We start from the raw sequence: 15,737 nt of genomic DNA on the forward strand, positions 1-15,737 counted from the left end.
CTGCTTCCCTTCCCCCTCTCTCTGCCTGCCTCTCTGCCTACTTGTGATCTCTGTCTGTCAAATAAATAAATAATTAAAAAAAAACAAACCATTTCCTCATGACTAACATTTTTTTTTAAAGGTCCTTTTTTTTTTTTAAAGATTTTATTTATTTATTTGACAGACAGATTACAAGTAGGCAGAGAGGCAGGCAGAGAGAGAGAGGATGAAGCAGGCTCTCCACTGAGCAGAGAGCCCTATTCAGGGCTCGATCCCAGGACCCTGGGATCATGACCTGAGTGGAAGGCAGAGGCTTTAACCCACTGAATCACCCAGGCGTCCCGTGACTAACATTTTTGACCATTTACTTTGTAAATGCCAGGACCTGTCTAAAGGCTTTTACATGTATTTAAGCCTCATAGTTTCCCCTTTATACATGCACCCGAAGTACGGGGAGATTAGTACAAAGCCCACAGGGTCAGGATTTGAACCCAGGCAGTGTGACTCCAGAGCGTATCCTCTTTCACAACTATTTTACTCTACAAGGATAAAGGAAATGATGTCATTGTGCTTTAAAAATGAGCATTGGAGAAGTAACTGGGCGGCGGGGTGTGGAAATATAAGGGAGTCCTTTAATCTGGGTTGAAATTGCCCTGATGCCAACTAGAGTTAGGCTGGAAGGATAGAATCCTTAAAGATAAAGCTTAGAGGTCCGATGGTCCTTGAAAGTTGAGGCTGCAGTGACCTTTTTTTGTTTTTTTAAGATTTATTTATTTATTTGACAGATCACAAGTAGGCAGAGAGGCAGGCACAGAGAGAGAGAGGGAGAAGCAAGCTCCCTGCTGACCAGAGAGCCCAATTCAGGGCTCTATCCCAGGACTCTGGGATCATGACCCAAGCCGAAGGTAGAGGCCTTAACCCACTGAGCCACCCAGGTGCCCCTCTGCAGTGACTTTTTGCTAGAAGAAATGATGTTTCAGTGATCAGAACTTAATGTAAATATCGTACTTTCTATTTTTGTTTTACAATAAACAATGCTTTATATTTGTCGTTTTAATTTTATCCATAGTTTGAAGGTGGCTCTTGTTTGTACATTTCAAATTGAAAAGTTAAGATCCTTCTAGTGGCTGTTAAAGAACCAAAATGCAAATCCAGGTCTTCTGACTTCTAAGTGCATTGCTCTTTGTGTCCTATACTGTAATATGTACAACCTCCTGACATTCTGAGGAGTCATGCATCTTATCCATTATCATGTCTTGGTTAAGTACAAGAAGGGACTGAAAAAAGTAGGTTGGGGTAGTGAGATAAGAACTTGGAGGTACAAAAATTTATGAAAGCCAAACCCAGGACTTTTTTTCTTTCTTTTTTGAGATTACATACCCCTTTGAAACCCTGGTGAAAGCTGTAAACTGGCTGGCAAGAATCCACATACACTCAATTCTATACAATGTAAGAATCTCTGATTTAAGGAAGAAAAGTGTGATTCTAAAGTCTAAAAAGAAAATTCTCATTGTTTTTGTTTGTTTTTTTTATTAGTGGCTCACTAAGGATGGGAGATCTTAAACAGACTTTGAACAAATGGGTGGCTAATTAAAGCTCCGTAGTGCCAAGCCTATCCAGAGGGAATTAAGAAAAAAGGGAGAAATTAGTCGTACGTATCTAACACATTTTATTTCTTTTGGGAAGACACTGAAGTCTTGTATTACAGAACTTTCCTGGTAGACCGCCCATCAGTGAGTGGTCAGTGGATTCCACTGAGGGGCTCACAAATAGTAACTCTGCTTGTCTTTTATAAATGGGGATTTATAATGATTATGCTCTGCCCAGTTCTTCCTCCTTGAATTTGTCTTAAGGACATCCTGTTGACATGAAACCGTTAATGTATGAGAAAGTAGTCTTTTAAATTGTACTTCATACATACTTCAATATGTGCTACTCAGATATTTATTAAGTTTGAAGGGCGCCTGAGTGGCTCAGTTGGTTAAGAATCTGACTCTGGATTTCCTCTGGGGTCATGATTTTAGGATTGTGGGATTGAGCCCCATGTTGGGCTCCATGCTGTGTGCTGCATGTGGCACCTGCTTGGGATTCTCTGTCTCCCTCTCCTTCTCTGCCTCCTCACCAACACCATTCCTCCCACCACTGAGCTCTCAAATAAACAGCTCAAAAAAATCTTTATTTAGGTTGATAAATCTTGGTGGCTTAACTGAAAAATTTTCTGACTTGACTTAAAATACTAACAGATTCTTTGTTCGGTTCCTTAAAATTTTGCACTATCATTTTGTGTTACTGTGTTGATAACCTAGAAACAGACTCTGGATTCAGGCACAAAGTTTATTAGCTCTGCTGCACTGGATTAAAAATCCTTTGAGTGCGTTTATTCTGTCGTGACTGGCTTTCATAGAGCACATGCAGTTACAAAATACGGTGGTTCTTAGTTAATGTTATTGTTTGTAAACTAACCAGAATGAGCTTTTGACATTGATTTTTTTTAAAGATTTTATTTATATATTTGAGAGTGAGAGAGCAAACCCGAGCAGGGGAAGGGGCAGAGGCAGAGGGAGAAGCAGACTCCCCGCTGAGTAGGGAGCCCGATCCCAGAACCCTGAGATCATGACCTGAGCTGAAGGCAGATGCCCAGTGGACTGAGCCACTCAGGCGCCCCTTGACATTAGTTTTTAAAAGTTAGTTTGTCTGCAGGAGTCCGAGAACCAGCTTCTGGAAAAGCCTTTTTGTAAAGTATGTACCTTCTAATTTTTCTTAGTGTTAGATCTCAAAATGGTGATAGTTTCTCTGTATTTAGAAAGATTAAGACAGTATTCTGATATGTGGATGCTAGTTGGGGATCATTTGCAGAGTGAATTTTCATGGAGTTTTTGAAAAATTCTTAGCATCCTATGAAAGTTAAGTTAATCTCCCATTGGTCAATTTTATTGCACATTTCTTGGTTAAATGTACTGTAAGTTGTTGCTCAGTTAGTGCTGGGACTAAGGAAAATGTTTGCTTGATGTTTCGCAGGCCTCTGATGATTTTGAAGCTTCAACTTCCCATTTAATTGCCTTCCAAGGAATATATTTTTTTAGTGCTTAGGAAAATAATTGAACGTTTAAATAATAGTTAAATAATAATAATAAATAAGCCTTTCAAAATGAAGGCTTTAAAAAGACTTATTTATTTCAGTGTAAGAGAGAGAGAGGGCCGAGGAAGAGGGAGAGAGAAACTCAAGCAAGACTCTGCACTGAGTTTGGAGCCCGACGTGGGGCTCAGTCCCATGACCCTGATATCATGACCTGAGCCTAAATCAAGAGTTGTTCCCTTAACTGACTGAACCACCCAGGCACCTCTAAAAGAAATTTTTAAGTTTTAAAATCTTAGCAGGAAATTTATATGGGATGCCTTGCAATCTATGAACTCTTAGAACACCTAGTTAGTATGGAAATGCTCTTTTTGTGCTAGAAAAATGATTTGTGAATCATTTTATTGTTCGGGACTAAAAGTTTTGGTTAGATTACATGGTATCCCCTTTAGATACTTAAGTGTCAAACCCCAAATTATCACACTGTTATTTGATGGTTTCTTTCCTTCTTTGCTGGCTTTTTCTCCCCATTTAAAAGTTAGAGTTCATTGAGGCAAGACTCAGCCAGTGATACCTTAATTCTAGTATTTCAATGTGAGCATTGCAAATAATATGTAATTCTTTTATTGTAGTAAAGCTTTGCAGCTGACAGTGAAAGTCATGAAACTAAATGGCATCCCATTTTTCCTCATTCTCTGTAACTAGAAGTGATAGTTTTCAGTGATCTGTATTTAATGAAGGAATGATCTTCTGAGTTTTAGTTTTTAGCTTATTATATCCTGCTGTGTGAACTTCCTTAGTGATAGATATGTTCTGTTTTCCTCCTGATGCTTTATTTTTAGGATTCATTTTATTTGAAAAAGCTTCAGTATAAAATAAGCATATGTTATATAATACATACATATACATACATACGTACATACAAAGACATAACTCACTGTAGTATATAAAACTTTAATATATAGATAAGATGAAATTAATTTCCTATCATTGTGTTTTGGGATTAGAAGGCCTATTTGGAAAAGAAAAAGGCTGACTTGATTAATCAGGGGATGTCCTACATTACCCGTAAGTCTTAGTTTATACAATTCTTAGGCTATGTGGACAGTATGTTAATCATTTACTTGTATATTCTTACATATTATCTTTGATACATTTTTGGTATAACCTTCAACCCAGATCAGTTCATTTTAGAAAGCCTACAGCTTTTATGAGATATAAGAGAGCAAATCTCTGAGCAACATAAAGTCTTCCTCTTAGCCTGTGATAGAATATTGAGCAATGTGATCGTCTTCCACTACGTTGTGTTCTATATAATTAAACACATTGCTTTCCTTATCTTTAGTTATCAAGCCAAACAAAAATAAATGACTTGCACCTTTCCGACCCAGGATGGAGCAGGTAATATTTTTAAGTTGATTAACAAAGTATAGTATTTCTTTAAATGACAACTGACTTTGAAACAGGAGCCATACTTTGTGAAAGAGGCAGTGTGACAACATAAAATATTTGAAACCCTTATCTGTGATGACCTTTTTAAATAGGTAGTGCTGCCACTTTTTTTTTCTTTTTCTTTTTTTTGTTTCTTCTTTTTGGTATTTTCTTTTTAAAGATTTTATTTATTTATTTGACATAGACACAGCAAGAGAGGGAACACAAGCAGGGGGAGTGGAAGAGGGAGAAGCAGGCTTCCTGCTGAGCAGGAACCCCCGAGCTCCATCCCAGGACCCTGGGATCATGACCCAAGTTGGAAAGCAGATGCCTAACGACTGAGCCACCTAGGCACCCCTCTTTTTGGTATTCTAATAGTAAATAGTAATAGTAATAGTAATAATAGTAAATAGCTTTGTACCAGTTTCTGATCTGAAATTGTGGTAAAATGTAATCTTTTTAACATAATAGTTTATCAGGCATCGCTGGTGGGTACTTTACTGAAGTCTTCTGATCAGTAAAACAAAACCTTCTTTTACTTTTTTTTTGGTCTAAAGTAAGCTCTGTGCCCAGTGTGGGATCTGAATTAAGGACCCAAAGATCAAGAATTGTATTCTCCACGAACTGAGGCAGAATTAGCCAGGTGCCCCAGACCTTGTTTTACTTCTAAACTAAAACTAACCAATAGTACTAAAAATTCTAATAATATAGAATCGAAATAATAATAATCTCTTTCGGGGTGCCTGGGTGGCTCAGTGGATTAAAACCTCTGCCTTCTGCTCAGATCATGATCCCAGGGTCCCACGTGGGGCTCTCTGCTCAGCAGGGAGCCTGCTTCCTCCTCTCTCTCTCTCTGACTGCCTCTCTGCCTACTTGTGATCTGTCTGTCAAATAATAATCTCTTTCCCCCTCCTATTATGAAAGTCTTTAAAATTTACATACATGTAATACTGTTTGCACGATTTTACATGTTTTAGGTTTTTTTACTCATTCAGTCTTGGCTGTCTTTCTATATTTAGAACATGTAGATTTTTTTTCTTTATTGCAGCTGCAGAGTATTTTATTGCTATTTACAGATGTGACAACATTTACTTACCTTATTCTTCACTGATAGATACTAAGGGTTTTTTTTCTTTCTAGGATTTTTTTTTTTTTTAAGTAATCTCCACACCCGATGTGGGCTCAAACTGAGATCAAGAGCCTCATGTTCCACCCGCTGAGCCAGCCAGATGCCCCATTAGTAAGGTCTTAAGTTGAAACAATTCTGCAGGGCGCCTGGGTGGCTCAGTGGGTTAAAGCCTCCGCCTTCAGCTCAGGTCATGACCCAGGGTTCTCGGATCGAGCCCCACATCGGGCTCTCTGCTCAGCAGCGAGCCTGCTTCCCTTCCTCTCTCTCTGCCTGCCTCTCTGCCTACCTGTCATCTCTGTCTGTCAAATTAAATAAAATCTTTTAAAAAAAATTTAAAAAAAAAAACCAAAAACAATTCTGCAGTTAATTTTCTTTTTCCTCTATATTTTGGTGTTGTGAATGGTAACAAATATTTATAAATTCTAACCTGAGGAATTGCTGGGTCAATAGACCTTTAAAAATTTGATGCTTTCTAATTGACCTCCAGAAACAGCATACTAATCATCAGGGTCCACATTTCCTCACATATTGCTAATACTGGTGGTGTGTATATTTTAAATCATTGCTAACCTGGTAGGTAAAAACACGGGGATCTTGTGTATTTTTTGAATTTTGAGTAAGGTTGGTATATGTGCTGCCGAAGCGAGCACAAGAATTTTGAGTAAAGTTGGACTCCAGTCTTTTTACAGCTAGCCCTTTTTTCTTGATAACTACTAACATAATTTGTCCATTTTTCTATGTTTTATTTATTGGTATGAGTTCTTCATAAATCTAGAATTTTAAAATGCTGTATAATATTCAGTGTTGTTATAGTATCAGTCATCTTTCTAACATTATACTGTAGTTAATTTCATGTATGTTGATTCCGAGTGAATTATTTTCTTAGAACAAACTGGGTGTGAAATAGGGTAAAAAGACTGTGAACTTCCTTGTATTTTCTTAATCCAAAGTAATTTATTTAATATGTAAGAAATGTTATTTAATGTATGTAACATACTTCAGATTGTATTTGAAATGGCTAAGGAAGTGAAAGAAAATCGTCTGTAATCCTACCACCAAAGACAACCACTATTAATTGTTTTTGCTGTATATCTTTCCAATGTTATACTTTTATATTGCATAGTCTGCTTTTCTTTTCCTCCTTAACAAATATATAAGGAACATCTTTCAGTGTCAATAAATAGAGCTCTACCACTGCATAATTTTTTGTCTTTTTGCTTTTTAAAATGTGTTAAAATATTATAATATGCATAATAAAGAATTTACCATTGTAATAATTTTAAGGGTACAATTCAGTGACATTAAGTATATTTGTAACCATTAACGCCAGGCACCTGAGTGGCTCAGTTGTTAAGAGTCTGCCTTTAGGTCAGGTCATGATCCAGGGGTCCTGGGATTGAGCCCTGCATCCGGCTCCTTGCTTTGTGGGAAGCCTGCTTCTCCCTCTCCCACACCCTCACTTGTTCTCTCTCTCTCTCTCTCTCCTCCACTGTCTTTCTCTCTGTCAAATAAATAAATAAAATCTTTTTAAAAAATAACCATTAACACTAATATATCTCCAGAACTTGTTCATTATTCCAAACTGAAACTCTGTACTCATTAATGCAGCATAATTTTTCTTTTCTTTTCTTTTTTTAAAGATTTTTTTGTTTGTTTGACAGAGATCAAAAGTAGACAGAGAGAGGCAGGCAGAGGGTTGGGGGGGGAGGCAGGCTCCCTGCCAAGCAGAGAGCCCAGTGTGAGACTTGATCCCAGGACCCAGAGATCATGACCTGAGCTGAAAGCAGAGACTTAATAACACTGAGCCAGCCAGGTGCCCCGTAATTTTTCTTTTTTAAGATTTATTTATTTATTTATTAGAGAGAGAGAGAGAGAGAGAGAGCGCGCGCGTGGGAACATAAGCAGGGGGAGCAGCAGGCAGAGGGAGAGGGAGCAAGGAGCCAGATGTGGGACTACCGAGATCGTGACCTGAGCCAGAAGCAGCTGCTTAACACTGCGCCACCCAGGCGCCCCCATTAATAAAGCATAATTTTTATTCCTTTAAATATCCTCCTACTGTGGACATTTAAGTTGTTTGCAGTTTTCTCTACTTATAGGTAGCATAATACTTTTCCTTGTCTGATTATTTCCTCATGACAGCAGTTCTAAGAATCTGTAGCAGTAGATACATTAAGGACGATTCTTTAAAATTAGTCTTGAATGGCAGTCTTCACCACCATCCCCAAACTTAACTTTAATTTTATAATAAAAGTTAAGGTAACTAGGAAGTTACATATAAAAATTTAGTTTATGGATGTTATTTAGTTTATGGATGTTATTTATTTATTTATTTTCAAGATTTTATTTATTTGACAGAGAGAGACATCACAAGTAGGCAGAGAGGCAGGCAGGGAGAGGGGGAAGCAGGCTCCCCGCTGAGCGGAGAGCCCGATGCGGGGCTTGATCCCAGGACCCTGGGATCATGACCCGAGCCGAAGGCAGGGGCTTTGACCCACTGAGCCACCCAGGTGCCCTTAGTTTATGGATGTTTTGACGTTAATACAGCTGTTTTGTAAAAAGATACCTTTTATGGAATAGAGGAATGTGATTTTTGCGGGAGGCTCCTGTCTGGCTCAGTCCGAAGAGCATGTGATTCTTGATCTTGGGGTTGTGAGTTGGAGCCCTGTGTTGGGTGTAGAGATTACTAAAAATAATTGAACTTTATTTTTTTTCCTTTCATTTAATTTATTTGTTTGACAGAGAGAGAGACAGAGAGGGAACACAAGCAGGGGAAGTGGGAGAGGGGGAAGCAGGCTGCCCGTCAAGCAGGGAGCCCGATGCGGGGCTCGTTGCAGGACTTGATCCCAGGACCCTGGGATCATGACCCAAGCTGAAGGCAGACGCTTAAGGACTGAGCCACCCAGGGGCCCCACGAATAAACTTTAAAGGCAGGGGTTTTTCAACAGCTTGCGGTTAAGTAACTACTCATTTGAAAGGTGTGAAGAGGGGTGTGCACAGGCTGCATCATTTGTATGGAGAAGGGTAATCATACATATTCTGCTGTTCTGGTGGAAAAAAGGTTAAACTATTATCCATGTTCTATTTTATTTAAGTGGTTAGAGATAGTATGTTTTACTCACCTGGGGTTTTAACAGAATTTTTTTAAAATGTCAGAATTATAAATTCTTCTAATCAAAGCATTTGCTTCTCCCCTAGGATTGGCAGCCACCATTTGCATGTGATGTTGACAAACTTCATTTTACTCCACGTATCCAGAGGCTGAATGAATTGGAGGTAATATCTTAACTGTTGTTCTGGTGGACTGTATACCAGAGGGACTTTCTTTGAAGAATCTCTGTCACAAATCTAGCGGTTTTAGTGAAGCTAAATTATGGCCAGTCATTGATAATCGTGGTAAAACAAATGGCAGTAAGGCCCTTGTAGCAATCAAGATTTCACTAAAAACACCGATTTTAGTCAATCATTGTTGACCTCTTAATTCATACACATCTTTCTAAATGACAGCCACAAGAATTTAGATTTGGAAAGGAATGTACTTTGAAAACCATCTAATGGAAAAGATTTCCAGCTCTAATTTTCTTCCAAATACACATCTTTACTTAGACTTAATAACACACTTTAATTTCCTAAGAAGGAGTGAGGAATACTTAACTTGGGTATTCTCTAGAGAAGAGATGATGTTTCTTCAATCCCTTTGCTACTGAAACCCTAAAGTACAGGGTGAATGAGAGTTGGGTGTTGATAACCCAGAAATAATGTTTACATTAACCTTTATCTAATCTGATTTTTTTTTTAAGATATTTATTTATTTGAGAGAGGGACAGTGAGAGAGAGCATGAGGGGGTAGGTCAGAGGGAGAAACAGACTCCCTGTGGAGCCGGGAGCCTGATGCGGGACTCGATCTTGAAACACTGGGATCATGACCTGAGCCCAAGGCAGCCGCCCCGCCAACTGAGCCATCCAGGTGCCTTCTAATGATTTTAACATTGAATCATGTTTTGCTTTTCCATTAGAAAAACCAAACCTTTTTAACTTAAATGGAGCACATGTTTGCTGGGATTCTGTGGTAGTAGCATGGATTTGGTGGTAGTAGAATCTAATGTCTGTATTTTTAAGTTGAGCTCCAAAGATAGGAAATGGGTACTAACTTTGAGGTCTTGGACTGTTTTTGGGAACATCTGAACATTATCTCAGTTTTGCCCTTGAGGAAGATAAAACTCTTAAAACTGTCTGACTTAAACTTAATTTTCAAGGAGGGGAAAGAAAAATGACAAAAACAATTTTTAATGACTTACAGACAACAGTAATAAAAGGAATAACATTTAATTAAGAAAGTGTCTCCTGGGGCACCTTGGTGGCTCAGTCGGTTAAGGGTCTGCTTTCAGCTCAGGTCATGATCCTAGGGTCCTGTCATCGTGTCCCTCATCGGCCCCTTGCTCCTCGGGGAGCTTGCTTCTCCCTCTGCCTGCCACTCCCCCTGCTGGTGCGCTCGCGCGCGCTCTCTCTCTCTCTCTCTCTCTCTGACAAATAAAATCTTTAAAAAAACTTTTTTTTTTTTTTTTTTTAAGTTTAAAAAAAAAAAAGTGTCTCCTTGGGGCACCTGGTGGCTCAGTCGTTTAAGCAGCTGCCTTCAGCTCGGGTCCTGATCTCAGGGTCCTGGGATCGAGCCCCACATCAGGCTCTCTGCTCAACAGGGAGCATGCTTCTCCCTCTCTCTCTGCTTGCCTCTCTGCCTACATCTGCCTACTTGTGATTTCTCTGTCAAATAAATAAATAAATCCTAAAAAAAAAAAAAGTGTCTCCTAGTTTTCTGTTACCTTATTAGGACTCATTAAAATTGGTATGGAATCACTGTTGTAAAATCTGTTTTTAGATTTGTGTTTGAGAAAATAAGAAAATTTGTGCTTGGAAAGAACAGAGCTTCAAAATATCCCAATTAAGGTGCCTCCTTAGTGCAATAGGCAGTGTGTCAAGTCTCATAAAATACCCGAGTTGTAAAAAGACCTAGAGGGGCATATAGAAACTTACTTGTCATATAATTTTAACCAATAGTAAAATTGTGCTTTAGTGCTCCATAAGTGAAGCCCTTTTCAGAGTGCCTACTTAAGGGAGGCTTAGTTTGTTTAACTCTTTGCTTACACATGGTAGGCATTGAATTAAATTTTTGTTGAATTAATGTATGATTATTCCACCAGCTTTATTTTGTATATTTTTTTGCAGTTTCTCTATTGGATTTAGGAGTGATACTTTACTTATATCTTTTTTTTTTTTTTAAGTTTTTTTATTTTAGAGAGAGAGAGCATGAGTGGGGGCGCAGAGGGAGAGAATTCAAGCAGTCTCTGCACTGAGCACAGAGCCCCATGTGGGGTTCAGTCTCAGGACCCTGAAATCATGACCTGAACCGAAAGGAAAAGTTGGATGCTCAACCCACGGTGCCACCCAGGCACACCTCACTTAAATATTCTAAGAGTGAAAATACCACACACACAGGATTTTTAAAATGAGCTAGGTGAGATTAAAATTCATTTCTTTGTCATTTAGGCTCAAACTCGAGTAAAACTGAATTTCTTGGACCAGATTGCAAAGTACTGGGAGTTACAGGGAAGTACTCTGAAAATTCCACATGTGGAGAGGAAGATCTTGGACTTGTTTCAGCTCAATAAGGTAAGAGGCCAAGGGCCATCTCCCTCATTTTAGTGCTTTTCTGCCAGCATAAATTTGATCTTCCTAATCTTAAAAAAAAAAAAAAGTTATTGTTTGAAATGTAAAATGAAATTCTCCATTCACTTGAGTGATATTTAGGCTCTCTTTGTCAGGTCTGAAAGCCTTGTGAAATATTTTGCTGCCACCTTTTGTGGGTATCATTTTAAAACTTAACAATATTTCTGTAAGATACTCCTTTCTGTTTTATTATAGTTAAAACAGCTGGGGCTTAGGGAGAAAATTGACCAAGCTCTAAAGGCTGATACCTGAAATTCAGGTTTACTTCAATGTAAAGCCTACGTTCTTTTCCCCAAAATGGTACCATCTCTCCCACTCCTTAGTTTATGGAGATTTTTGAGGGTTACTGCGTTAGACCAAGTGCTAGGATTTGTTCTTTGTTACAGATTTAATTGTTGATCTAGTTCTTTCTCCCAGAAAATCTTGACTGCTCTGGGGAGCTGAGAAGTAGCTTTTGGGGGTACAAAATGTTTATGGACTGTATTGTCAAAAGTGATCTTCTAATTTTCTAGCTTGAAATAAGTAGTGCATATGTATTTTCGTCTGACTTGGGAAATGTATTTTTAAAAATTACCACAGCCAAGAACATTCTGTTCTTGGAGTTGTACCTAGGTAAGAGGGAATTCGAAGTGATTTCTGTATAGGCGTTTCTGATTTCTTTTTGCTGTTAACAGTTAGTTGCAGAAGAAGGTGGATTTACAGTTGTTTGCAAGGATAGAAAATGGACCAAAATTGCCACCAAGATGGGATTTGCTCCTGGCAAAGCTGTGGGGTCCCATATCAGAGGGCATTATGAACGCATCCTCAATCCCTACAACTTGTTCCTGTCAGGAGACAGTTTGAGGGTGAGTATTCAGGTCAACTTTAACCTGTTTTTTTTGTTTTTGTTTTTGTTTTTTTTTTAAGATTTTATTTATTTGACAGAGAGAGAGATCACAAGTAGGCAGAGAGTCAGGCAGAGAGAGATGGGGAAGCAGGCTCCCTGCTGAGCAGAGAGCCCGACGCGGGGCTCCATCCCAGGACCCTGAGATCATGACCTGAGCCAAAGGCAGAGGCCTAACCCACTGAGCCACCCAGGTGCCCCAACTTTAACCTGTTTTATTTCCCAGCTTATTGGTATGTTGTCTTTCAGGGTGAATGAAGAGGCCTTAATTAATTCTCTGTGAAAGACTTTGTTTTGTGAATTGTTGAGAAGATTTTGTTTTGTGAATTTTTCCTCCAGTGTTTGTGTTACTCTGTTTTGAGAGCAGCCATACTTAGAATTTTGTTTCTGGAATGAATATGTTTGTGGAGGAAATAGCCTTTTGCTGTCCGAGGCTGAAGTCTGTGTTTAACTTCACGAAAACTGCGTCTTCCTTATGACAGGTTGATTATTATCTTGTTATGGTTCATGCTTTTGCATTCACGTACGTTGGCGATCATATTCCTAATTGTCACATGAAAGTACGACCTGTGAAATAACTTGCCTACCTGTTCTCTGGCCAGCTGAAATCTCCAAGGAAATTTTCAGATACAATGCTGATGGGGGTAAAAGGTAGGGGACTTAATAATGGCTAGATAGCTAATGGATCCCTCTTCTAATAGTTCTGTGTAGCCATGTTTGTTCTTAGAAAGATGATATCTGCCAACTTATTCAAATAGGAACTTTTTGTTGTAATTAAAGTATAACTGTATTATAAAACCTTCCTACTTATTTCAAGACACTGATGGAAAGAGCAATGTCATAATCTGTTCATACCCTTTGAGTTATTCTAAGGCAAGAGCTGTAAGCCCTGTAATTTTAAGAATTGTTACTGTGCTATAGTGAAGTTAGAAAGTTAATAACATAGTTTCAGAGGGTAAACTACTAATCAGAACTCTGTCTTGATATTATAGACGTACCATCTGTAATGCTCAAATCCTATAGATTTTTATAGCATTGCATTTTTCTTTCCTTTCTCCCTTCTCGATTCCAGGAGAGCTTTCTTTCCAGCTTAGAAGAACACGATCAGTCTAATATTCAGAAAGTTGTCATTTTAAAATATACACATGTGAATGTTTAATGAACCCAGGGATGAAATTATTTAGAACGTTGTATTTGGAATCTATAAGTCTCTGTTTTATAGTCAGATCTATCTACAGTTGCCTACAGTAGATTTTCTCCTTCATAACCTTTCTGTTTCAGTGTGGAAGTCACAATGAGTAAGAGGAAAGAGTCTGCCTGCTTTATGGGTTGGCAATATTTTAAGAATATCTATAAACTTAGGTAATGTAAGTTTTGTAGTTGAAAAGCATGTAAGCATTTATTCAATTGTAGTTTGAAGGGGAGTAGGTATTTAAAGATACCTTTTACAAACATTACGTTTACAACACAGATAAATACTTATTGAGGGGCCCGTTGTGTGCCAAGTATGTTCTAGGCACTGAAAGGTATTCATTGCAGAAAGCTTAAAAACAAAGGAAAGTGCGATGAAAATAAAATCACACTTTAATCCTTTCACCTGTTTTTTCTTTCAAGGCTCTTTTTATGCATATATATACACACTGGGATTGTATTCTTCATTTACAATATTGTAATCTGCTTTTCCTCTGCTTAATATGTTGTGAGCATTTGCCATGTCCTTGAATATTTTTGAAAGTCTAATTGAATGACTCTGACATTCCATTTTTGTAGCCAAACTTGATTTCTCCATTATTGAATGTTATATCATACTGTGATGGCCAATTTTTGTACCTGACTTTTGGCTCATTTCTGATTTTTGAAAATAACTCTTAGAAAAAGGATAAATAGAATACATATATTTTAAGAGAATGGAGAAAGCAATAGCACCACACACCTATTAGAATGGCCAAATTGAGAACACTGACAGCACAAAGGCTGGCAAGGACAACAGAAGTTTTCATTCATTGCTGGCTGGAATGTTAAAATGACACAGCCATTCTGGAAGACACTTGACCACTTCTTAGAAAACTAAACAGGGACGCCTGGGTGGCTCAGTTGGTTAAGCAGCTGCCTTCGGCTCAGGTCATGATCCCGGCGTCCTGGGATCGAGTCCCACATCGGGCTCCTTGCTCCGCAGGGAGCCTGCTTCTCCCTCTGCCACTCTGTCTGCCTGTGCTCTCTCTCTCTGACAAATAAATAAATAAAATCTTTAAAAAAAAAAAAAAAAAAAAAAAAAGAAAACTAAACATACTGTGTTACCGTACAGTCCAGCAGTCGTGTTCTTTGGTATTTACAAAAAGGAGTTGAAAACTTAGGTCCACACAAAACCTGCATACATATGTGTTTTAGCAACTTTATTACTCTTAAGTGCCAAGAGTTGAATGCAACCAACCTGTCCTTCAGTAGGTAATTGGATAAATGAACGATGGTGTATCCAGACGATGGAGTATTATATTATTAGGCATTAAAAGGAGATGTTAAAAAAAAAAAAAGAAAAAAAAGGAGATGTTAAGCCATGATAAGACAAGGAGAGGAGCCTTAAATATATATCACTAAATGAATGAACCAACATGAGAAGACTACATATATTGTGTGATTCCAAACATAGTATTCTAGAAAAGGCAAAACTATAGAAACAGTAAAAAGGTCAGTGGTCGCCAGGGGTTTTGGGGCAAGAGGGAGGGCAGGGGTGGGGGAATACTCAGAGCCCAGAGGATTGTTAGAGCAGTAAAAATATCCTCCATGGCATTATACATTTGTCCAAACCTATAGAATGTACACCACAAGTGAACCCTAATGTCACCTATGGACTTTGTAGGTTCATCACTTGTAAGAAATGTACCACTACTCTGTTGGGGGTGGCGACCGTGGGGGAGGCTTTGCGGGGTGGGGGGGCAGGGTGTATAGTAAATCTCCACCTTCATCTCAACTATGCTATAAACCTAACACTTCTCTAAAAAAAAAATAAAGGCTTAATATTAAAAGAAAAAAATGATGCCCAACAAAGGAATTGTTGCAAAAGGGTAAACCGAAGCCGAGAGCAAGTTTTGGGAAACTTAAGAAAAGTTGAGTAGAGATGTATTGGTGCAGTGGCACGGAGGCTCCACTCCTGTAGTCCTGTGTTTTCTTCTGTTTCTCATTTTCATTTTCTTTTCTTCCCCTTTCTTTCCTTTCCTTTCCTCTTTCTTTCTTTTTTTCTTTCAAAGCTTATTTATTTGAGAGAGGGAGAAGTGGGAGAGGGAGAAGGAAGGAGAAACTCTAAGACTCTGCCCTGACCATGGAGCCCAATGCCAGGCTTGATCTCGCGACCCTGAGATCACAGCCTGAGCCAAAAGCAAGAGTTGAACCGACTGTGCCACCCGGGTGCCCCTCTTGTATTTCTGTGTTTTCTAAATGTCTCTGCCTCTGTAGCATGGTGTCCTCATGCTGTGGTATCAGTCACCTCTCAGTCCCACTTTCTCAAAGGTTAAAATTAGTCT

At 38.7% G+C, this 15,737-nt stretch overlaps 1 protein-coding gene across 1 annotated transcript in view; it reads left to right on the forward strand.

Moving 5' to 3' along the window:
- Positions 1-15,737, forward strand: part of KDM5B (lysine demethylase 5B) — a 90,058-nt gene that overhangs the window by 20,409 nt on the left and 53,912 nt on the right. The window contains exons 2-4 of the mRNA XM_080824025.1: positions 8,811-8,888; positions 11,157-11,279; positions 12,011-12,181. Of these exons, the coding sequence (XP_080680151.1) occupies positions 8,811-8,888; positions 11,157-11,279; positions 12,011-12,181 (372 nt within the window). The remainder of the gene's footprint in view (positions 1-8,810; positions 8,889-11,156; positions 11,280-12,010; positions 12,182-15,737) is intronic.

This window comes from Martes martes, assembly GCF_963455335.1.
Source record: "Martes martes genome assembly, chromosome: 15".
Taxonomy (NCBI): domain Eukaryota; kingdom Metazoa; phylum Chordata; class Mammalia; order Carnivora; family Mustelidae; genus Martes; species Martes martes.